Source organism: Labrus mixtus, chromosome 6 (genome assembly GCF_963584025.1).
Source record: "Labrus mixtus chromosome 6, fLabMix1.1, whole genome shotgun sequence".
In the NCBI taxonomy this organism is placed as follows: domain Eukaryota; kingdom Metazoa; phylum Chordata; class Actinopteri; order Labriformes; family Labridae; genus Labrus; species Labrus mixtus.
The window spans coordinates 7640576-7664413 of NC_083617.1; the positions used below are offsets into that span (position 1 = coordinate 7640576).

Here is a 23838-nt window from a genome sequence, read left to right on the forward strand (position 1 = left end):
CCCCCGTGTAAACACAAGTGCGCTCTGTTCCGGGGGTTTGTAATTAGACCAACAATGATAACACCGGAAATCTTCTTCATATTGTAGCTTGTCAATTGACTAGTCAGCATCTTCCCTGCTGTTCCTCAGTGTAACATCAACATGTGTGCGGAAAACATTCGGAGGATAAATTAACCCTATGGAGAAATAAGCAGCAGCAGCATTATTATTAGTACTGGCTTGGTCGGGTAAAAATAGGGCTGCAATTAATGATGTTTGTTATTTCTACACGTGATTAAAGAAATTAAACTGATTAACGTCCAAGTCTATTGAAAATATTTCAAACAGGATACATTTCCACGGTCAGAGTGAAATGAGACGTTTTTTTTCTAACAGCGGCTTTTGTCTGACTAATGGTCCAAAGACCAAAGGCGTCCAATGTGCAATGAAATAGAACTGAGAAACGCCACCAATTTCTATTTTTGACAATAAAAGACCAGTAAACATGACATTTCTGCTTGATAGAAGACATAAATGTTTCATCGATTATGAAAAGGGTTGACAAATTCTTGGCCCAATGGTCAGCACTCTGGGAAAGGGCAAATGCACTTAAAAGGCACTTTTCTAACTTAAATGATAAAAGGACCATTCAAGACACAGGCCAAAGGAGCCCTGATAACACTCCAGCATTAAGTATTATTAGAACTGTTGATCGTGATATAAAAGCAATAAAATGTATGATAATTATCCATCTGATTTCCTAAAGGTTTATCTTTGTTCATTATTCCAATGGAATGTATGAAAAAATAGGACACAGCCACCATGACTTCACCCATTGGTTATTTTGAACCCCCACACTTTTGAAGACCCAATTTCACAATTTTACACATCACCATATTTTTTTTTAGTTAGAAATAACTATATTTGCACGACAGGTTGGATATGCTTAATTGTATCTGTATCCTGGTTGACGGGTTTCAGTGGCAACTAACAATCACAATTTGCCATGCCCTTAACCAAGACATGCTTTACAAATAATTATATGTTTATTAAAACCATTATTAACAAAGTGAACATCATGCTGTATTTCTGAAGACTTGAAAGTTGAGTAGGAGACCATAAAACCATGAGGAAGATGTTTACTGAAATTATATCAACAGAGAAGAAGGCTAATTTTCACATTTGATTCCATACACATTTCTTTTGACGGCCATTGGTTTCTCCCTCCTGCTGGCTGTTAGAAAGAACACAGTTATGAAGCACTTCCTCGTTGACTAAACTTTTGAAACCTTATAGGTAATGAAAAATGTATTTGATGTGAAAGAGTAAAAAACTGCAGTTCCTTAAGTGTCCACTAGAGGCTAGGTCCAAAAGCCAAGGAATCCCTATACAAATGGAAGTTAAAATGCATATTTTCTCTTTTTTTACAGCTAAAAAACAAAAACAGCGTGGTTATAAAAAAGTTATTTTTGTCTCAATAGCTAATTTCTTTGATGGTAAAAATTGTAAGTAGTGGCCCGCGGTAATCGCAAGAAGTGTGTTCGGCTTTATGGCATTCACCAGTTAGCTCATCCGGGTACTGTCAGGTAAAATTGCTGAGGCTAATAGACAAAAGAGGACGGTGACGGACCGAGCAAGAAGTCCAGTGTACATACCTGCAGATATTATCCATAACACATTGCTGTATTGTAAAGTTGCCGTCGTTGTCTCATGTTTAGCAGCTTTACCGGATGTAGAAATGCATCGAAACCAAAGTTGTGTCAGGTAAGCATACAATTAAATTAACAAATCCAACTAACGGCAAACGTTAAAGTTGTCTCTACAACGGGCTGTAGACACTGGCAGAGTCATATTTGGAAAAATCCAATAATATTACTGTGCCTCGTCTGTTGACATTTGTCTTTGGCTTCTTACGACCACCCGACTGCTTGTCAACAAAAGCACATTGTCTGAGGGGAGTAGTGGGGACGGCATAACAGCTGTCCTACAACAGTGCAGTTGCACTCAGAGCCCTTTGGTGGGCGCCAAAGTGCGCCACACTGAATTCCTGTTACACAGTATACACATATTGTTGCACATAATATCTGACACCCCTCACAACAGGTTGAATAAATGAATCAATTGTTATAGGCCTATGCAATATATGACAGTTTGAATGGAGAAAAGCTTCTTAAAATATACCCGTATTGTGTAGCCTCGCTTAGATAAAGTGCTTTGTTTTGTTAACGTTTTGTTTTTCTATGATGTTCCAGCAGTCATATTTCCACCCAATGGTATAAAACCAAATCATTATCTGAACACAGTGATACCAATGTAATCTAAAAAAAAAGAAAAGAAGAAAAGAAAAGAAGAAAACATTGACAGTCATTGAGTTTGACAGGTTGGTTGGTGCACACCTGAGCCGCACAAACACTTGATAAGCCTGCCAGAAACACGAAATCAACCTTATGATAATGAGATGCAATGGTAATTCGCGCGCTCTTTCAGCCTCAGTTCATTTTTTATGTAAGACGATATTCATGTGGGTGCACCGTGCGGAGACCTACTCACTCGACCAGAGCTCCCACTCACTCACTGTTCACTATCACACACACACACACACACACACACACACACACACGCACGCGCACACACACACACACACGCACACACGTTGGTGAGCCGAGAGCGCTTTCTGTCTTTCATTCATCCCAGTGAAGGCTGCTCCCACTTTCTTCGTCTTCTTCATCATCACCACCATCATCATCTCTCACCCTGCTCCTCCTCTTCCTCCCTCGCGCTGGGATAGCTCACTTTGTTTTTGTTTTCTCTCTCCGCGGTGCCTTTTCGGTCGGAGTAGTAGTGGATGATATCAACAGAGCAGCGTTTCTTCTTTCCTCCGCGCGATACTACGGGCTACCGAGGAGTCGCTAGAGGACACGCACATCACGACAGAGAGCAACGCGAGGGAGTTCTGTTTTTTTTATTCTTTATTTATTAATTTCTTCCGGAGAGGACGACGTGATTTCTTGCAAGAAAAACACACAGAATACATCGACTGAAGAGCAGCGCCACCTGCCAAGACTGCTGTTGTATGTGAGGGATTTTAAAGGACGTTAAAGGATTACAGGGCAGTTGGCGGATGGTTGACGGTCTCGTCAAGAGGAGTCACTGCCTCTGCGCAAGGTGAGTGATGGACTGGGAAATACTGACTGGCCAGTTTTTTTTTGTTCAACAGATGAATTATCGACCAGTGTTGCCCTCGTTAGTTGATGGTCTGGACGGTCTGTTTCAAGCAGAATAGCCGACCGAAAGTTTAAAATCACTCAATATGTCTATGGAAACTCCTGCTGGGATAGTGAGCGTCCGAGTTTGTATAGTAGAACATCTGCAAACTTTGTGGTACCTTTTTTTTTTTTTTTTTTAGAAACTCGACATAGATCCAGGACATGGTGTTGCTCTACATTTCATTATAGGCTATGCAGCATCTACTGCTGCATGATATTGTAGTTTTTTTTTCTATAATGCTTTAATTAAGTCTTGGGCGTTTCCTGGATCAATTTCTTAACGAAGCACAATTTTACTCATCTTTTATGTAAATAGCCTACCTGTGTTTGTAGACTGCCTTTGTATGGTACCATAAGGTTTTGTACAACTGTAAGGCTGCAACCAATGGGCAGTTATCAGGATTTTACTCGCAATGTATCACCTAATTGCTAGGTCTTTAAAATGTAAGAAAAAAAAAAGTTAAGAATCACACTATACTAGAGACAAAGTTGAGCTCCTGTTTTCACTTCAATAGTGCAAAATCCAAAGATGTTTACTTCACAGTAAAACAGAGATGGACAAAAGCGGCTCATCTTTATGTTTGGAAATATGACCCCAGAGAATTGTTGGCGTGTCTTCCTGATGATTTACTTTAAATCATTATCAAAGTGGTTGCAGGTTAATTTTCTGGCAACCAACTCTTCTCATAATGCACTGATCATCTCAGCTGTAGAGCGGTTTCAATGAATGTAGAAAAACCTGGCAACCCGCTGAAGTTGGAATTAGACGCAGGGATTTTCCACATGATTTAGAAACTTTTCACAGCATAGCAAACCCTGAGCTCCGTGCCCTTCCTCCGTAATGACTCCCAGTGAAATGTGAAAATGAGACACATGTCAGATATAATATGGATTAGTGCTGATACTTGCTGCATCTAGTTTCACTGGATCCTATCCATCTCATTGAGAGCCCACTCTCAATGCAACTATTTGTCACTCTGGGATAAATGTCCAGTCAGCTTCATACTGGACGTCTGAGGCAGGATGAACCAGCTTATGGCCTTTAAACAGCGTCTGCCTGCCTGTCACCAGGACAGACACACACATTTACAGTACAGGATATCCCCAAATATCACACATCCCTCACTCAGACACATTGTAATGAGGTGTCATAAAGTAAAACAATTCCAAGTTATTTATGTCATCACACACAGCAACCATTAGTCCTCCGAAAAAGAACATTTTACCCCGAGCGGCACTCTCTGCAGTTTGCTCTCTGCCTCTTTTATTTCCACTGAGTAGCACCGGGTCTACTTTTCCGACATGCAGCCCCACCAACCTGAGGCGAGCTGTGGCTTCATGCTCTGTTTACATACAGATATTGATCAGCATGCACTGACTTCCACTGTACTTCAGGTCACTGCAGCAGACAGGGCAACACCGTGTCACAGAGCTAAAGTAGAATAGATAATAAAGAAAATGCATCTTATTCACCATATTAGAGCTTCAACATGTGATTGCAATCAAAATTGTTAATCTACCAAATAATAAGTTATCACTGTGTCTATATAAGGGCAGCATTTAGAGGAGATTTCCCTTAAATATCATCCAGAAAGAAAGATGTTTTTTTTTTGTCCTAAACAACAGTTTGAACAAGAGCTGGAATGATTGGCTCTTTAATTGAACTGTTAACAAACAGGATAGTAATCGTGCGTTGTTTAGATTTGTTTCAGTTCTTATTTAGTTCTGTTTGATCCTTCAATGTCGGCTCTTCCTATCGTTGTGAGGCAGAATTCATCAAACGTTGTATAGTTCACCAGGGAACGTGAGCTGGGTTTAGACCATCGTGAGACAGCTGAGTTTTACTGGACTGATGATGTGTTGTTACAATAGTTATCCTATTATGAGTAATCTTGTTTGTTGCACATAAGACATTATTTTTTTATATTATGTACCTCAAAAAGTCAGGTGACCAAATAAATAATAAAAACAGACATTGATAACAAAGGTAATTGATTCAAACCCCTTTTTCAAACCCCTCTAATTTTCAATTAGCCTGTTCAGTATCACACAAGAAGACAAACGCTGGAAAAAACATTTAGGAGTTTAAAATCTGCATGTTTGCACTATGTACCTCGTACAATGACATTAGAAGTACGCAATAATGAAAATCGTGGCTGAATACAATTCTTTTATTAGAGTATATTTCATTGACACACTAAAGAAAGTTTCATAGTTCTAGCCTCTCTAACTGTCATAGAATCTGTGGTAGCACAGTGACGGATAAATAAATATCTAACAGCTTATATTAATGCCAACACGCTGCCTTTTATGTCACTCAAGGTGAAGATACTAAGAGGAGCAAAACAAATTTAAAATGTTTTTTACTTAGCAAGTTAATTAGCATGTTCATATTGTGGAACATATGCTGTGAGGCTCTGAGCCATTAGATGTACAGGAGCCCATTTGATTCTCCCTCTCTCTCTCTCTCTGTCTGAACGTCAGGGGGAGAATCTGATTAACCGACTGGCATAATTTACACAGTCCTGGAGGAATAAACAGAGGAAACGTAGTCTTGAAAAGTGCCCACATTCCCTCCATACATACAAATAGAGCATATGCACACTCACTCGCACACAAACACTGATAAACGCACACGCACACAAATGCAGTCCGAGGGCAATAATTGAGGCAGTGCTGCTCTTTAAAGCGGCTGCAGCTTCCGCTCTTTTTTTAATAGGACAAGGATTGATTGAGGGAGTGCGAGCGCGAGTGTGTGTGCATGTCAGCGGTCACAGGCGAACAACTGCTCCACTTTCTTTAAGATTGATAAAGCATCGTGCGTAGGTGTCCGTCTGTAAATATGTGTGTGTATATTTTCCTCCAGGAGTGCTCCATAGCAACAGGCAGCTTATCCTCTTTGAATATTTTTCTCTCACACAACGTATGCTGTGACCTTTTCTGCTGACTGTGTGCATGCAAGTTTTTGCACGAGTGCATCATGTGTGTTCGTGTGCATGTGTGTGCTCATGTGCATTGGTGTGTGGGCCATTTGACCTTTCTTAGTGTGCACTCATTAATAGCTGTGCAATAAGTATAATGAAAGGATCCGCTGTGCAGGTATTAATATAAAGATATTGAGTCTGTCTGTGTCACAGCAGCATCATCGCCGTGCCAACCGAGAGCTGTTTGTGCCTCTTTTTTTCCCTCACAAACAAAGCAGATATCATCACAATTGCAATGTATTGATGATGATTTTTGCATGCTTTGAACAAGTGGCATTATCATTTTCACACTGTTTTATGTTTCTCTTTAGCGGGAACAAGAGAGACATCTTTAATATATATCTTGACATGGTTGTCTTCTTACGTTAATATCAGTGTTAGACTAATAACTGGTTGCATATTTCATATCCGGGAATAGCAGACAGAGCTCTTTAGAAATCAATTTTCTTTTGCTCCATCACCGCGTTTGGAAACTGGCCCGCTGCCAGATAGGGAGGCACCGAGGGGAAGTAGAGGGGGGATATTGTGGGTGCATCAGTGAGCGAGGGAAGAAAACCATGCTTATCAGATGCTGATTTTTTTTCTTCTGTGTCTTTGAATTTGTCTAAATAAGTCATATGCTTTCTCCAAACTTCACAAACATTATCTCATGCACATACCCATCGTCACAGCTCTCCTGTTTATAGAGGCTGCAAGGTCATGCCCTATTTAGTCCGTGCCAGTGTGCTTATGAGTGTGTGATGCACAAACGCAGCATGCGGTCAAACATATCAATAGCATGCGCCTTTGTGTGCATGTGTGTTCGGTCATGATTTACACATCACAGTATGAAGCTTGTATGCTTGCATGCTATCTCTGTAGATGGGGGTAGTGTTTGCATGTGGAGACTTTATAATAAATTACTTACAGCTCCGTAGTAAAGTCAGTGCCTTATGTTTAAAGGCCGTTTGCTTCACTTCATTTCTGGGAGAGAAAATAAACAAAGGCCTTCTCATTTTAAATTCCTCCATCAAACTCAACCCGATATTTAGAAAATGTATTATTCTCTGTGACTCAAATGGCAAAGACGGCAGGGTTCATGGGACTTAAACAGGCGGTTATTTGTAGGTTGGTGTGTGGATAAACACTATCATTTGCAACCGACTCCTCTTTGATTCTGAGGTTTTAGCTGCGAGTCATTTTTTTTTTGTATCTCCTTTGATCTGGCTAGATTTACCTCACGCTTAATCTAAAATAGTTTCAAAGACTTCTCTTTTTTGGATTATTTTTGACGTGGACTTTATTTCTCTTTGCTTGATCATTGGACTGTTGATTTGCCATGATCGATGCCATTGATCACTCCTCTGTTCTTGTGGCTCGATCTTGCCGGAAGCGCTGGGCTCCGACACACACTTAAGGGCAGGACAAACTGTAATAGTTGTATCCAAAAGCTAAAATCAATATTTTCAGTGTTACAACACTCAGAAAACAGAGATTGTCACAAACTGAAGAAAAGGGGATCGCTGGGTGAATGTTAAATCACCCCAAGTTTTCTTCCACTCTTTTGCAGATGGATCCTTTTAAACCTGACCTTGATGTTTGTAATTACTGTGGCACAGTTACACAGAAGGAAACACAGCCGACCATGCATACAGCAGACATCAAGGTTGTGTTTTTAAGCTCTCATAGAAATGCTGCTATGGCAAATAAAGTGCTCCACACCTGCAGAGACGCACACACAAGGAGGCATTAATAAGCTGTGATTTTTACCTCTGGCTTATTGTGCGGATCCCTGCAGGCATGACAACCTTCATTTACTCAAGCAAACATTCACACACACCGACAGTGAGCTAAGCACAGGCACACATATAAAGTAGAAGCCCTTATGATTGACAGTGGATCCTACAAGGGTATTTGTGTTCACGTCCCCTAAGGACCAAAATGCATCATCAAGTCTCAGCTCTATTGTACTGAAACTATAAATACACCTGCTTTATAGTCGAACAACACACTTGTTATGACACTTAACGTAATCGAGTCTTTTGTGCTACAAAACAAGAAGCTTATTTTGCTAATTATTTAGAAATGAGCTGTCATATTAGGAGTTCGCTGTTTGCAGTCACATTTGCTCCATCATGGAAACACAGACAGTCAGAGAGGATTGAGAGATTTGGAGAAAGCAAAGTCATCACAACGCATTATTTGGCTCGGGCCACTTCAGTTGTTCGCCTTTTTGCAATTTTATGCCTGATTTCTTTTACAGTTTTTATTTTTCTTTCATATGCATTGTTTTTTCTTGGTTTTTTTTTTATGTCTCACTCCAGCTCTGTCTCTGAGGTAATGTATGTCTTTTGTGTTTTGGTACATGTTGCCTCATGGGAAATTTGTTTGCTTCCTTTTCAGTTTTGCCATTACGCATAATGTTCTTTGAAACTCAGGATAATATTGTTAATGAGCGAGACTTTGTTTGGATCTAGGAAATTGCATTGGCGAAAATATTGAATTATTATCATAATATTCCTTCCTTCCTTTCTCTGATCCTAGTTTCACTCGCTATCAAAGAGAGTCCATGTGTGTGTGAGGTTGTGTGTGTATTACACTGAGACTAAATTATGCCCCCCCCCCACAAAAATCTCTCTGAAGCTTTTGTGCTCTGCGTAATACCTTTTCAAAGAGACTTTTTCTCATGAATCACACCATTTTTTTTCCTTTCTTGGATCTTGAAAACATGCTTGATCACGTCACTGCAGTCTCAAATGTAAAACACTTGGTACTGAATGTTCAGACCAACAACAAAGACAAGTGTTAGCTTCACTCTGTAATAAGGGAGGTGGAAACTTTGTCCTAATGTTCTTGTACTATTTAGTAAAACTTTCCTGGATCAATGTGCCAAAGTATTAAAAACAGAGCAATTAGTTGCTAATGGAAGAGATAGACCCCAACAGTTTTGTTGCCATCCAGCCTGGCATCCCCCATATGTTACAGTAATATAACAACAGCTCAAACTTCAGGCAGCTTTTTGTCTCCCCCCATTAACTCAGTTTGCCTAAGAGTCTTACTGAATGTGCGTACACACACAAAGAAACACACACACAGTCTGAAATAGGCACATGGAGGTGGAGATGTGCTCGGTTAAACTGAGAAAACCTAACTTTGCCCGGGATAATAGTCTTCATTCACCCTTGAATGAATCCATATTGTGACCTAAAGCAGTAGATCTGCTATTAACACCATTAACACGTAATGGTCCAGGAAGAGAGATTCTCAGAGATAAAAGTACTGAAGTACCCTCATGAATAAAGAGGTCTAAAAGTGGAAGAGAGGTTATAAAATCTAAAGGGAGCAGTATGGAGGGACAGCGTTTTCAATCGTATTTTAACCTCAACAAAGAACCAGGAGGAAATTAAACAGGTGTCCACTTGATCTTGATTGGACATACAGTACCTGATTAATTAAAGGTTAAAAATCGCCATCAATAATAATTGTATCATCGCTTTTCTATTTCACAGTGTCCCCTTTAAATATGACTTGAATGGAACAAAATAAGTGGTATAAAATGTTTTTTTTTCCATCAAGTTGTTTAGAGGATGTTGTAAGTACTAATGAATACTAATGAATCTCATGTGAATCAATAAAACATTCACTTTATTCGTCCTTGAGGGCATTAGGTGCAGGAGCAAGAAAAATCTATAACCATCCTGCCGACGCTCTGAGGCAATACATGAGGCAATAATACTTTGAAGAATTTGCCGACATGCTACTATGCTCACATTAACATTGCTAACACGCTACCATTTAGCAAGTATGCTTGCTATGGTCGTGCTTAGGCAAATATGTTGGTATGACTTTAGCAGATATTTGGTCTTTAATGAAAGATTTGACCTAATGGTGCTAGACTCTAGTCAGGTCAGATCAGCAAAATTATAACGATCCATTCTGAGAGGGCCACGAGTTAATGTCAGAGATGCACCTATCCACTTTTTTTTTTTTTTTTAGTTCTGATCCCGATAAATATGTACAGAAACTGATTCTGATTCCAATATTTTAAAATAAATAATAAATACCAGTGTTGTTGTTGGTGTACACAAAGCTATTGTGCTGGCTTCACGTACAAACAGGTAGCAGCAACAACTGTCAGGTTTTCAAAACATTTGAAACTGAAGTGCAAGATTTGTTCTTTTATCCCGAATAGGGGCTGTTCCATCCTGTCTGAATGTTGTGATGACGACTTGTGGGCACTTGCGGCTGAGTCTGAATGTCTTTGAAGCGAGATTGTGCGACAGTGTTTTCTTGATCGGTGACATGGGTTGGCGCCGTCAGTCTCATATCGGAGGTGTACATTACGTCAATATTGGAAACGTAGCAATTCATCTTGTAGTTTTGGCAGATCATGGGGCTGGCAGAGGAAACTTCTGTGACCGCCGTTATTTTCAGTTACATTATCTTGAAACCGTTACTATCTGTACAAGATCTGTGCCAATTCATTGAGGAGTAAGTTGAGATATTGTTCAGGTAAAGTGACAGATTAGACCTTCTGGATGATCCTTCAGAGCAGTTATATTCTTTACTATGTGAACTATTTTCATGAGCATGAACGAGTCAGCGGATCATAAAAGTTATCGTAGATCATCTTTAAGCAGGGACACGTCAAAATGAAATGTGTTGGTAAGTCAACTGACAATCATCAATTTATGTATCTATTTACCTAATGTGTATTTGTAAAGGGACGATTCAAGTCAATCGATGCAACACATTACAGCCTCAATGACAAACTCAACAATAAAACAGACAGAACAACAAAGAATACAAAAATACATCAGTAGCAGAACACTTCCAGCCTGGTCCTCAAGGACTGACGATCAGCTCCAAATAGGTTCTTATGTTTTCTACACTACACTAGTCTGGTGGTATTATTAAAAAGAAGACGAGCTTACAAGGCTTTTCCTATTTGTTGTTAAGCTTTATTTATTCAGTAAGTTTCATTAAGATCCGGATCTCTTCTGAAAGGTAGGGCCCAGGAAGAACACGTACACCTTTCACAAATATTAGATAAAAAGAATATCTGAAAGTATCCCCAAGAGGAATGAGTGTCTCCAACTTCAAGTTGCATTGCAATTTATTCAAGAAGGGAGGTGAATAATACAGTAGCTTATCTGCTCTTCTTTTGCAAGAGTAGATAAGTCTAGCCTACACCATCCCTCATGAGTAATCCCTGCCCTCGAGGCTGCGTTTCCACCACTGGGAGAGAAAGGAGGGAGGACAAGGAGGGGAAAAGGAGGCAATGAGAATAGTACGAATATGTGACTGTTTTTGACTGTCCATATCAAGGGGACGTACACATAACTCAGAGAGGTGAATTTTGTCCAAAATAGGATCTGGGGCAGAACAAGCTGTGAGTTTTTGGGAGAGAAAGCCATTAACACAAAGACATACACAGAGACTCGAGGGGAGGAAAGGGTTAACCTTTAACTGACCTTGGCATGTACTTTTCTGTACCTGCAGTCCCCACTCTTGTCTTCTTCCAGGACCATTTAACCTGAAATGATAAATGGGGAAACAGACAGGAGCTCTAATTACATATTTGCATTACTCATTTATGATCTTTAGCTCCTAGTTTAATATTCCGAGGCGAGAGTTCTGTGTCTGTAGCCCGGCTGTGTTTGAGTGTGTGCATGTTTGCAGTTTGCAGCGTTGGGCTAGAAAAAAAAAAAGTACAAAGCAAGACCCTGCAGTGAAAACAGTATGAATGTAAATTTGGATTCAGACTCGGGCTTGAGCTTCTTTAAAGACTTCACTCCCTCAGTCTAGTACCTTTGATTGCTAATGTACAAAGGGTTGTTAATCTCGGAGCAAGAAGGGGAATGCAAAAGGAAGACGGCGCTCACAGAGATAACATTACCAAGAGGAGAAACAAAAAAAAAACTGTAATGTGGAACATCAAAGTGACACGGGTGAGTGCCTTTGCGATATAGGGTTCCATATTATTACCCCCGCAACCTTTTCTCTTGTTATTCCCACCCGGGACTCATTAGGCAGGTCATTGGCTCACAGGCTGATGTCAATATTTCATCGTCTGAATGCATAATATGACAGCTAAATCAGAGCAGCTATTTATTCCAAATGAGAAAGGAAGTATAGAATATGCGAGTGCTGAAAGAGGAGGAGGGGAACAGACTGTCCACTTCAGAGCGGTTAACCTCCTCGTGGAGGAGAAACGGAAGGATTGAGGATGGAGCGAACTTAAAAGATCTGCTCCCCCTACCACCTGCTGTTCTGTCTCTCTGCCGCCCTCACTGTCTCTCTCGCTCTTTCTCTCGTTCTCTCTCGTATCATTTGCCAAATGTGATACAGTCTCACTCTAGTTCATCTTAAGTACATATTTTATCCATTTAGGTGTGTTTGCAGGTCACAAGAGATCTAAGGATGTATTTTTAATAGGACAAGTGTCTCTTAAGCTCCCCATTAGGCTAAAACATTATGCTATATCTCTGTCAGTACAATAGGGCTCTCAATGAGCACAGCACTATTTAGTTGCAAATAATATTACATACTAATTAATATTCTAAGCCCGGGCGACAGAACACAGCTTAAGTGGTTGCACTTATATCATAAAAGGACAAAAATCCACGTCCAATCCAATGCCAGCTTTTAAATGAACGGCGGACCAGAGGCTGAGATTTGAGGGAGGGCTCAGAGTTCATATCCGTGTTAAATACTTGATGTGGTCTTAAAAGGAATTCCCCAGAAGGTTCATTCTGTCTGCAAGTGCCTCGGGCTTTCATGCTCTCGCTAAGACTCATCTAGCTTTAGCGATTCTGTTTCTAATTGAGGTTAGAGATTTTACTCATTATTATTTAGAGCTTCGGTTTGTGATACTCATCTATGACCTCGCTTAAACTTTGAAAACTTTCATGCTCTTGTTTTTTTTTTTTCCAGCTCACTAACACTACTCTTCAAATCTTCAACCTTAAATATCAACTAATATCTCGACTAGATTCAAGGTTCAGAAAAACATGTATTTGTTTTTAAGCTTGAAAAACACATGAATCCGCTTCAGTTGGACTGTGTGGGAGTAGTTTAATTTGATTGACAACCTGGCCACATAGGCAGACAACCCACCAACTGTCATCAGAGTATGAGTCAATTATTGCAAAATCCTGAATTATGCATTCAAGTATGTCAAATTACCATTTCCTTCTGAACCTACATCGGCTTCAAACCTGTGAGAAAAGACGTCACAGTGAAGATAAAAGTCTCTCATGTAAAACAAAACAAAAAAAATGGTGCCATTAGTTTCTCAAGAGCACAAGTCATGGTTATATCTGCTTTGTTACCTGTTTTATACTGAATTATTCAAAGCTGTGCTGCAGGTGGCATCCAATCCTTTTCATAAAGGTATACAATATGAAGATGATTTCCTGCTATACAGCATTACTCTCTACATCATGCCACTATGCCCTGCTGACCCTCCTCTTTATGTTCTGTATTTTTGGTATTGTGGACTTCCAAACATTTGACAACCATCACATGCACGTCTATTTAGAAGATAAGCTCTCCCAGCACACTCACTTTTGCCTCTCTTATACTTTAACAAGTTGTGCACAAATTGCTTTGCCTTTTTTGCCACTTTTTATTCAGATACAATCCTCTGCACTCAGTGAGTTTTTCACTTGATTTTCTTTGAAGGGCAGACTGTCGCTGTGACTAAAATGCAAAGCTGTGCTTGGGTAACTTGGTTTTCATAATAACATAGTCCAGCTGCAGATGTTTTCATGCATTTTGAAGACAATGTTAGAGTAATGGCATGCTGCATTACATCGATCAGAAACATCCCAAGCCTAAATCATGATTAATCCTTCAGTTGTGGCACAAAGGTACAATAGTTTCCTTCTTATTGAAGAGCCAGTTTTGAAAAATGCCAGCTCTTCCATCATTGGCTTATGCATTTTTGTTTTTTATCAATGGATCAATGGATGTGTTGTAAAGCACAAGTTAGATAAATCAGATGTATCCATGATCTAATGAGCTCGAAGGGCAACTAACTTTGCCCTGTTTGTGATTCATCTTCATCTGATGACTTCCAATCACTATTTATGTGTCATTTAGCACCCCATGTGAACTAAGAAAAATCCCAACACCAGCCAACAGTTAGGAAGACGATACAACTGATATCAAAATTCCAATTTAAATGTGGATACTGAGTTCAACCTGAGGCTCGAGGCGGAAATAGCAAAGCCCTATTGTGCTGAATCCAACTGTATCATGTCTATGCAAAGTCAACTCTTTGGCATATTTTTGTACATTTTTCCTACGGTTGTGAACATAGGATCTATAACTTAAAATGAAAAAGCTGAATGAGAAAATTGCGTGCAGGTCCTCTAATTTTTCTGACTGCTAACTTGACATCAGCACCAACGCACACGTATCATCTATATATAAACCCTCTTCACTTGACACAAGACACCTCCATCATTAAAGATTACACAGTTTCATATTGTGACCTCTGTGTGCATCGGAGTGAAAATAAGATGCAAATTATACGGTAACTCTAGAAGGCTTACTGTAATGAAGCAAAGGAGAGATGTCTTCTGATACTAAATATACCACACGCCTGTTTGTGGTTCATGCTGGTTTGTGAAATGATGCTCACGTTGACAATAATTTGATTCTTGAAGAACGTATTTTACAGGAAGAGTCCATTGCACATGAAGGGAATGAAACCGCTCTTACTTTAAGACCTGAAAACCTGTGCAACATTCAGTGCTTCAATTATAAACGTCCCCCTCCTCACCCTCTTTATTCCTCTCCTTCCCCACTTTCATTATTTTTTCCCCACTATCAGTCTATCCATCTTTTCGCTTCGTTGGGTCTGCCATTCCATTAATCTCACCAACAGATTGCCTCTATTAATTAGTCTTCTTCTCCCATCTTGCATGTAATAATCAGAGGTAATGGAGATATTAGGACGATAAGGATATTTCATGCAGTCACATTCACTTTTAATTAGGCGAATGATTAAAAAAAAAAAATGCCTGGCTGACATTTCGAAAGACAGCAAGGTTTTATTTTCCTGACTCTGAATACAGGAAGACACAAATTCTGCAGAAAATGTAATGTATCATTTTGCAAAATATATGTTTCGTGATGTCTCGAAGGACGCTTCACATCATAGAGGTAATAATGTCTCCATGCCTCTAGACAGAAACAGGTTCCAGCTTGTCATCTGTGACATTTCAGAATGAATATTGTGCCTCACAGACCCGTATCACTTGTATGGTTGTGTATTTATAGGAAAATGTATCTGAAATGGCATTTAATTTCTATGAAAGGGCCTAGTTTTGGAAATTAAATTAGACAATGGAAGAAGTGTCGGTGCAGCATGTCTGCGGTTAATTGGAAGGTCCAGGGTGCACTAAACCGACAAGGAAAACAGACAGGGGTAATTACCAGCAGTGTGTGTGCGCCCACATGTGTGAGCGCGTGTGCATGTTAGTGTTGTGCAAATGTATCGGCTGAGGGTAATTACACTACACCAGACTTGAAATAAAGACCATCAATTCCTGTCGCTTCTTGTCCCTGCTGACACTTGCAGAACATTTCGTCTGATCTCATCGCTAATGTTGTGATTCCCAATACACCCATGCAGGACTAAAGGTCAGCGTCTTTCAGAGTTACTGGAGCTGACCTCTGCAGCATCCATGGATCCGGCACTGTGAAGCACTTTGCCCCTTTAAGCACTCTGTACTGTCGCTTCCTCGGGGAAAAGGAGCTCATCCACTTTAATGGTTGATGTTCCTGGACCGTTCCCTACAGACCCGTTACTCACCCTAACCCTGTCTGAGCAGCGCCTACAGCACACACATAATGAAGAGGATAGAAAATTGAACACAAGACCTCAGGGCTCATCATTAAACCATTTTCTATTATCAGTCGAGAAGCGAGAGAAAACACTGCTGCCTGGTTGTTAAGAACCCACACCGGGATGCACAGGTCTCTATGGTTTTACTGGTTAGGCAATCCCAGCAAAGACAAGGTTTAAAGACATGCTTTCTCACCAGGGAATCTTGCTGGAGACCTTTTAAAAGATTATCTCAAAGACTCTTATCCTAAAGTTTCTCTTTGCCCATCTGTTCACTTAACAGCTTTACTATTCCCTGCCAGTGTTGAGAAAGTGTATGTAAAGAATTGGAATACTGGGGTTCTGGTCTATTTCTTTCTTTACAAAGTTGGATCTAATAAATGAGATCTTCAAGTTTAGGTTGAAAAGGCATGTATGTGGGTTTTACTCATTATTCCCCTGTTGTTAAGTGATGAGTGGAGCAAAAAATTCAAGCTTTAGTATATTCTGTATCCAAACTCAGGATTGAGGAGAAGAGATGAAAGTTTCAAGCTGCATGGTCGGAGCTTGGCTCATAGCTCCCAATGGCCTGTTGGAGTGCAAGAAAAAAAACAGATTTAATCTGCATGTGTTTAATTCATTTTTTTAACCAGTGGAATTCATCATGTCTGTTTGTTCTTGTGAGGAGAACTCTGAAGGAATCCTCACCTAAAAACAAAAAAAGATCAGCACAGAGTAGCATTGTTCATTGACTCTAAGAGTGCAGTACTTTAAGGATGTTTTCTATGGAGATATTATTGTGGCACAACTATTTGAATATGTGTACAGAGATCCACAAATGCACACACAGATCCACAAATTGGTAAATAGATCCACAAATGGGTATACTAATCTGCAAATATGTAGACCAATTTCGAAATATTTACTTATTTATTAATGGCAGTGAACTTTTTCAGCTGTAAATCCTGAAAATACACACAAATGATCGCTTACAACTGAGGCAGGCCTCTCCATTGGCTGTCATTTTACACGCGACTTTTGCAACACTCCTGCCGTGCAAGATCCACAAATGCGTACACGTATCTTCAAATGTGTGTCTGACGATCTGCAAACACATTAGTGGGGTTTGTTGCCCTGAGCTCAGGCTCACAGGCTAGGCTGCCAGTCCGCGGTAGCACCCAGTGAGTTCAAGACGGACATTACTGAGCTGGATAGCTGTCGTGGGTGCAGTTTTACTGAGGAGGCTACGATGGAGGGTCCATTATGTAGTTTGTGTTTTTGAAATTTCTGTCCTGTACAGTGCGGGCAAAGCGGTACGTAGCCTAGCCGCCTGGCAGCCTAGCCGCATTTGTTGATCTTTTTACACATTTGTGGATCTGAGTGTGCATTTGTGAATCTATTTACGCATTTGTGGATCTGTGTACACATATTCAAATAGTTTTGCCACAATAATAGCTCCATAGTTTTCACATTAGGCATGATTATTTCATACCTTGCTTGGGCACGATTGCTCCCCCCCCCCTCCCCTCTCCCCTGCTAGTCTGCTTAATGGGCTCGAGCCCACTAACGAATGAACACAGTCCAATTCAGTAGGTGGTGGAATTGCAAACCAACTATTTGCAATGGCCCAAGAAGAAATAAAAAGCAACCATGGAAACCACTCGCGTCATCAACTTACTGGGCGATATTTGATTACGTCTTGTGTGGACAATGGAGCAGCCACTTTTTCTTCAGCTTATCAAGACACAGTTCAGTCCTTCTGTTGTTCCCATGCACATATAAATATACTGACCTAAAGTAAAGTATACTGTAGTATCAAGTTGTCCCTGTATGTTTCAGTCGGCCCAAAGTTTGAGAAAGCATTTTACTTTGTCGTTACTCCCGTGAGAGCCTTCTCCAGCGATGTCTGAAACAGACAGGTAAATAGTTATGATGTCATGTAGCAGCCCACTTCCTTGATTGAGCATGGTTGCATTTCATCTCTAGCAGACCGTGCTCGAGTATACATGAATCGTGCCCGAGACCATTTCTTCAAGCGGACTCGGGCACGGTGCCTAGTCCGGTACGCTCGTGTTCACATTTATCAAATGAACCAAATTTCGGGAACCCACAGCACCCACACCCACAACCCACAAGTCAAGTGCACTCTGATCTGGGCCAAGGTCCATAAAGTGAAACCACCCTAACATACACAATGTAATGTAACTAAGGGCAGACCTCCAAGAATGAGAATGGAAAGATTGTAGTATCTTAAGGAAACATGAAGGAGCTTTGTACTGAGAGCTCCAGATACCTTTACTTTCTTTCAGTTCCACCAAGCTGCACCAAGATCTTCTCGTTCGTTCAAGTTCATAGTTGTGCAAAACAGAACAGGACAGAACCTTTAGTCAAAGGCAAAAATAATTCAAACATGCTAGTCTTGATGTGGGATGCCGCAGATATGGCAAGGTTTTGTTTTTTTACCCTCCCCCTATCTCTGTTGAACGGCGCCATAATCAGTAGATATTGTGATAAGTCACCACAGCATAATGTAATCACAGGAAAATCACACATGACCTCTGAGTTCTATATAAATCAGACCATACAATGAGTGTGATTACAGAGAGAAAAATAAAACACGTTGTCCTCCAACTGCTTCTCCACGTTTTCACCCCAAAGAAAATAAATCTCAGATAAAGATGTCTGAAGATATCTTGATGAAAAAATATTCTCAGTCTTAATAAGATTTTTCTTTTATTTATATCCCTGAACCCTACTGTGAAACTTTCTTACATTCTGCTCCACCTATGTGCAATTACAATGATTTAATTCATTTTTTACAAACCTCCTCAGGTCAGTAAAATCCGAATCTGCGATATGACACAACTCTTACAAACATATACATTCAGGAAACATACTGTATTCATTTTGTGATGAAACTCCAAACAGGTATATATCAGGATCCCTTAAAATCATTGCGACTGACATACATACTGTATATGGTAAAATGTCAATGAGCACTTTTTTATAGCAGTAATGAAGTACCACGGTGCTTATTACACAGCAGCTAGCCAAATAAATCAATGCTTTGACTCAAAATATCGACTATCGCTATTATTGATGTATTAATACTTTCATGTTTTCAGCTAAAGAAATGTGTTTTTTAGATTCTACAGTTGGATCAGAGTCAACATGAATGATAAATTCTGCAGTTTTCTTAAATATAGTCAAATTATTGTATGTCTTCAAATTGAACATGCCATAGCACCAAATTAAGGGTTTCGCACCCGGTTACTGTCAGTTCAGTTCTCTGTCATTCAGCCATTGTGTCTTTTAACCTCTTTGTTTTCTTTTCCTTTTCTTTTAAATGTACCTGACTTATTTTTTACGGATTGTTAGGACTGGACTTGGTCCTCCAGATCTTTGATTGGAATCATTTTTGTAGCTACAGTCTTAGATTCGTGCAGCAGTCTGTTATAAAGAAATATCACACTGCTGCATGACTTTTAAGGACCAATTACAATCAAGTATTCAACAAAGCCCTTTTATAAAAGCTTGTATGAATCAATGTTACACTTAGCTTCTTTGTAACAGTTGGTCTGCAGTCCTCTCATTACAATAGTGACAAGCGCTTGGATAATAAAATGGTTCTTTGTATGAAATGTATTTACATTTTTGTTTTGAAACAACTTGTGCTTACGTTATGAATAAAACCATTAAAATTCAATGTTTTTGTTTCTATCTGCATTTTCAGCTCCTTTTCAAAAGGATTCCAAAAACAAATAAATATATACATATACTTAACAATTCTCTTCAAAGTAAAAATGCAGAAACTGGAGCCAGAGCCTCGGGCCATGTTTCCAAGAGTGGAGCCAAAATCATCCATGAGAGAGTGTTCTGACAGAGAGGATCAACATATTTTGGGCTGAACTGTCACTCTGAATATGTCATTCTGAAACTGAAATGAATGAAACTGTTTCTAAATTGAGATCCATGCATGTATGGTTCACTGACATTTAACTACGTCCCGCATCTTAATCATATTCACAATTCCCTGTGTTTGTGTGTTTGCGCAGTCTGAGATGAAGATGAAGTCTTCAGGCGTCGTGGATGGAGGCTTGTTCACAGAGAGCTATTGTAACATCTGCAATGCCCAGCTCATCTCCGAGTCCCAGCGCACCGCTCACTACGAGGTGAGTGTGTCTCTGCTCACACAGGAATTCTCGCTGAAAGAAATGGTTTGCGATACTCGTCTGCTGCTCTCACAGGCAGTTTCCCGCACTGTGCACTTTGCATCAGCCTTATTTGTACCAATTTGTGCCTGTGCCGTTCAAAACAGCACTCATCCATTATACATGGACTTAATGCAGTATGGTAATACTACTCACACACAAACACACACTCACTTTATTTTAATGTTGTCTACCTCTCAGCAGACTCACTAGGAGTAATTTAATGAATAGCCATTAAATAATCAGCTGCGTTCGTTATTTAACTAGAATCTTTCTGTGTGTGCGTCTGAGAGCACAGGCACATAGGCATGCCTGCTCGTGTTGCATTGAGGTCGTCCTTGATTACACGACACAATTGGGATTACCAAGCACACTAATGAGGACAAGGTTCTTATCTGGAGAGAATTAACTTAGAACCACCGCAGTGTGTATGTGTCTGCACACACGTGTACCAACCACTTTCACATGAAAGTAATCTTTCTGTGTCTCTCAATTCAACTCTGACATCAAACACACAGCCTTGAGTATAAAAGAAAAGTGTGCCAGCTGCACGCCTTTTGTGTCACCCTTAACTAACAGTGTCTGTAGAGGTCAGTGGATCAAGGAGGCGAGACAAAAGGAGTTTCTGTGTTTAAGATTCAATAGCTGTAGAAGTCACAACAAGGTAAGGAAAACTAAAGAGCAGCTTCACTCAGGCAGTACATTCCTTGTGTTCAAAATGTTGCGAGACAAATACAGGTTTGTTTTGAGTGGCACCATGCTCACACCCAGTAACAGCTTCGTCCACCACCGACCTCATACACCAATGCATTTGACCTCATCAATCACATGTGACGCTGCTCAGCCAATCAAATCTTTTACTGGGACCAGGCACTGTGAGTGATCACGGTGAGTGTGAGATGACAAAAACACACAGAGGAGTCAGCAGAGAGAAAAGTCTCACAAACACTGAAGCAGAGAAACTCAGCGAGTGTAGGAAAAGTGCTGTGCTCTAAAGTTAGACTACAGGAATAAGAGAGATTTTTAATCAAGATTGTGCAAACTCTTAACTCCGACTCAAAATGTATTATCGACATTTGAAAAAGTTTTTGCACCTAAAAAGGGGGGGAAAAAAATGATGATTCTAACATTTATTTTGTTGATGCAGTGCTGCATGTCAAGTTACTGACAATTTTCCCCCCTAACACAATACAATATTTATTTTGTTTTCCAGCCTTGAAATGCACAAGAGACTCTCGATTATTACTAAGCTAAAAACAGTGCTTGAAATTGGTCCGTGAATATTTATGGCCCCTGTTTGTCTTTGAGACCTCTCCAGTCTTTTCATAGATCGAGTAGGTATAGACTGTCAGTCCATAAACTCAGCAGATATGCCATACTCTAATTCAAACTCGACCTCGATAAATATTTCATTACTATTTTAAAGGTGTAGAAATAGCTTTGTGCATGCAATACAGCTGTTAGTTACAGCCTCTTACGGGCCTTACTGTGCCCTTGACACCTCAATTTTAAACTGTTTCTATTATTATCTGCACTGTGTTTTAATACAAAACTTCCATTATTTTTATTTTTTCAAAATCTTAAGATTTCTTAGGGGTATAATTTGCTCTATTAATTGTCAGATTGGCTTTACAGTTGAATTTTGTTTTGTTTCTCCACATAGACATTAAAGTGCAAACCCCAAATACAGAAATAAAACTATGTTTTAAAGAGGATTTGCTACAACCTACTACATTAAAGTTTAGGAGAAAAGTATTAACTCAAGCTTTTTGATTGAAAATTGTAATCTTTACAGGTCTCTAACATCTGATTGAGATCACTTCTTTCTCCAGCCCAGAAGGTAGCAGTAATGCACCTGATGCTTTTTGGATATTCCCCAATCTGTCCATAGCACCATCCATCTGCTAACACACACAGATAGGACTCGTAAAAATGGAATAGTTGGGAGAAAGTCTATTCCTCAAAGTCTATTTTCTGCTGCACAGATTACGGAGCAGGGATCAAACTTTTCAGGGATCAGTGAAATGCCACAACTTTTCACTTGCACTTAAGCTCCACAGAGTCAACGTACATGATTCTTGCACAACACTGTCTGATTTGACACTCAGAAAGAAGAGACACAGAGACATGAATAGTCCATTAGAGAAGGGTGAGCACTGAGGGTCAGCACAGGGTAACCATGGTGACACCAGGCCCTGCTTTTAGACCATATCCCAGGGCCATCAGCTGCATGGCCATTTATACACCTATGAACACAGGCATGCTCTCAGCCACAAACACACATTCACTGACGCAAAGCATTTAAGATGTCAACAAGTGAGCGGGCATGTGAGGGCGGGTGGGGTGGGGGTCTTGTCCCTGGGGGGAGAGGATCCAATCTAAGTACTGGAGCAGCAAGTACATTGTCTTGTCAGTTTCCCTTTCTTTTCCGTTCAGCCTTGACTCTTACTTAAACTTAAAGGAACATTTTTGTCTACAGAACTTAGATCCTGGTGGTGTAAAGATAAACCTTAATGTTACAAAATCTACATCTTGATCTAACTACCTGTCAAAGTGGGACACATGGGTGTGTGATAAAGACTTCACATAATATACATCATTAGTCATTCCATGATGTATGTTATGTATATATTCTCAGTTCCTTAAAGTACACATTTTGTTTTTAGATCGGATTGGATTAAATCGTATTGAATCACACTAATCGTTGTGTATTTTAATGAATCGTCACTGAACCAGATCGTAGCTCGAGAGAATCAAAATGATTCCATCGTCTTGTGAAGAAGAGATTCACATCCCTGATCAACCCGACTATCTTTTGGATTAAACTGTAACATGATTCAACAAGAGGAAATCCTGCATCTAATTCTTATTCTTGCAAATGCACAAATTGAAAATAAAGTTATCCCAGTAATTCAATTCAGACCTACATATTCACTGTGCGTGCTCGTATATAGCTGCATACAGAAATACATCAGTGCTGAAACACACGATTACTAGTACTGTACAGCAGGTTGTATGTTAAAAAAAAAAGAAGCTATTTCACTTTTCATCCATGTGATGGTGCGAGAAGTTAAAGTTGATTATCATCATAAATGAAAGCACAAAGGCACAAAGTGGTGCATAACTGTTCACCAAAAGCATGGAAATAGCGTTTGATGATGAGATTTTCTGGGGGTGGACTCCCAGACCCCAGCTTAATGTGTTCCCCTAGTTGGCAGTAATGCAGCCCACCTGATGGTGCCAGTGATTTATTACTGTTTACCAACAGGTTATTGCATTAGATAAAGAAGTAGCTTCTTGGAGGTTGAACTTGTTGCAGGGTGCCCTGTCCCTTGCCTGAATAAAAATACCTCTGACTCTCTAATCCAAAAGTAAACTTTTACCCCCCCTTGATGCTTCTCACAACCGCAGTCTTGTGTCCCTGCAGTCTGACAGACAATGCTGTGTGTTTGGCTGCACATGTGGCAGTTAAGATACAGATCACGCTTTGACACATGCCTCTGGAAAATGCACCTACGGTGGCATTTCTAGATAATAATAGAAGTTATATAGAAAAGGTGTGAAGGTCAGAGCACACCAAT

At 40.0% G+C, this 23838-nt stretch overlaps 1 protein-coding gene across 2 annotated transcripts in view; it reads left to right on the forward strand.

Annotated features, from left to right (window-relative positions):
- The first annotated feature begins 2600 nt into the window (after positions 1 to 2600).
- The window catches only part of zgc:171482 (zinc finger protein), a 60791-nt gene continuing 39553 nt past the window's right edge, over positions 2601 to 23838 (forward strand). For both annotated transcript variants that reach the window (XM_061039782.1, XM_061039783.1), the window contains exons 1-2: positions 2601 to 3144; positions 20102 to 20218. In XM_061039782.1, coding sequence (XP_060895765.1) covers positions 20108 to 20218 — 111 coding nt within the window. In that variant the 5' untranslated portion in view covers positions 2601 to 3144; positions 20102 to 20107. The remainder of the gene's footprint in view (positions 3145 to 20101; positions 20219 to 23838) is intronic.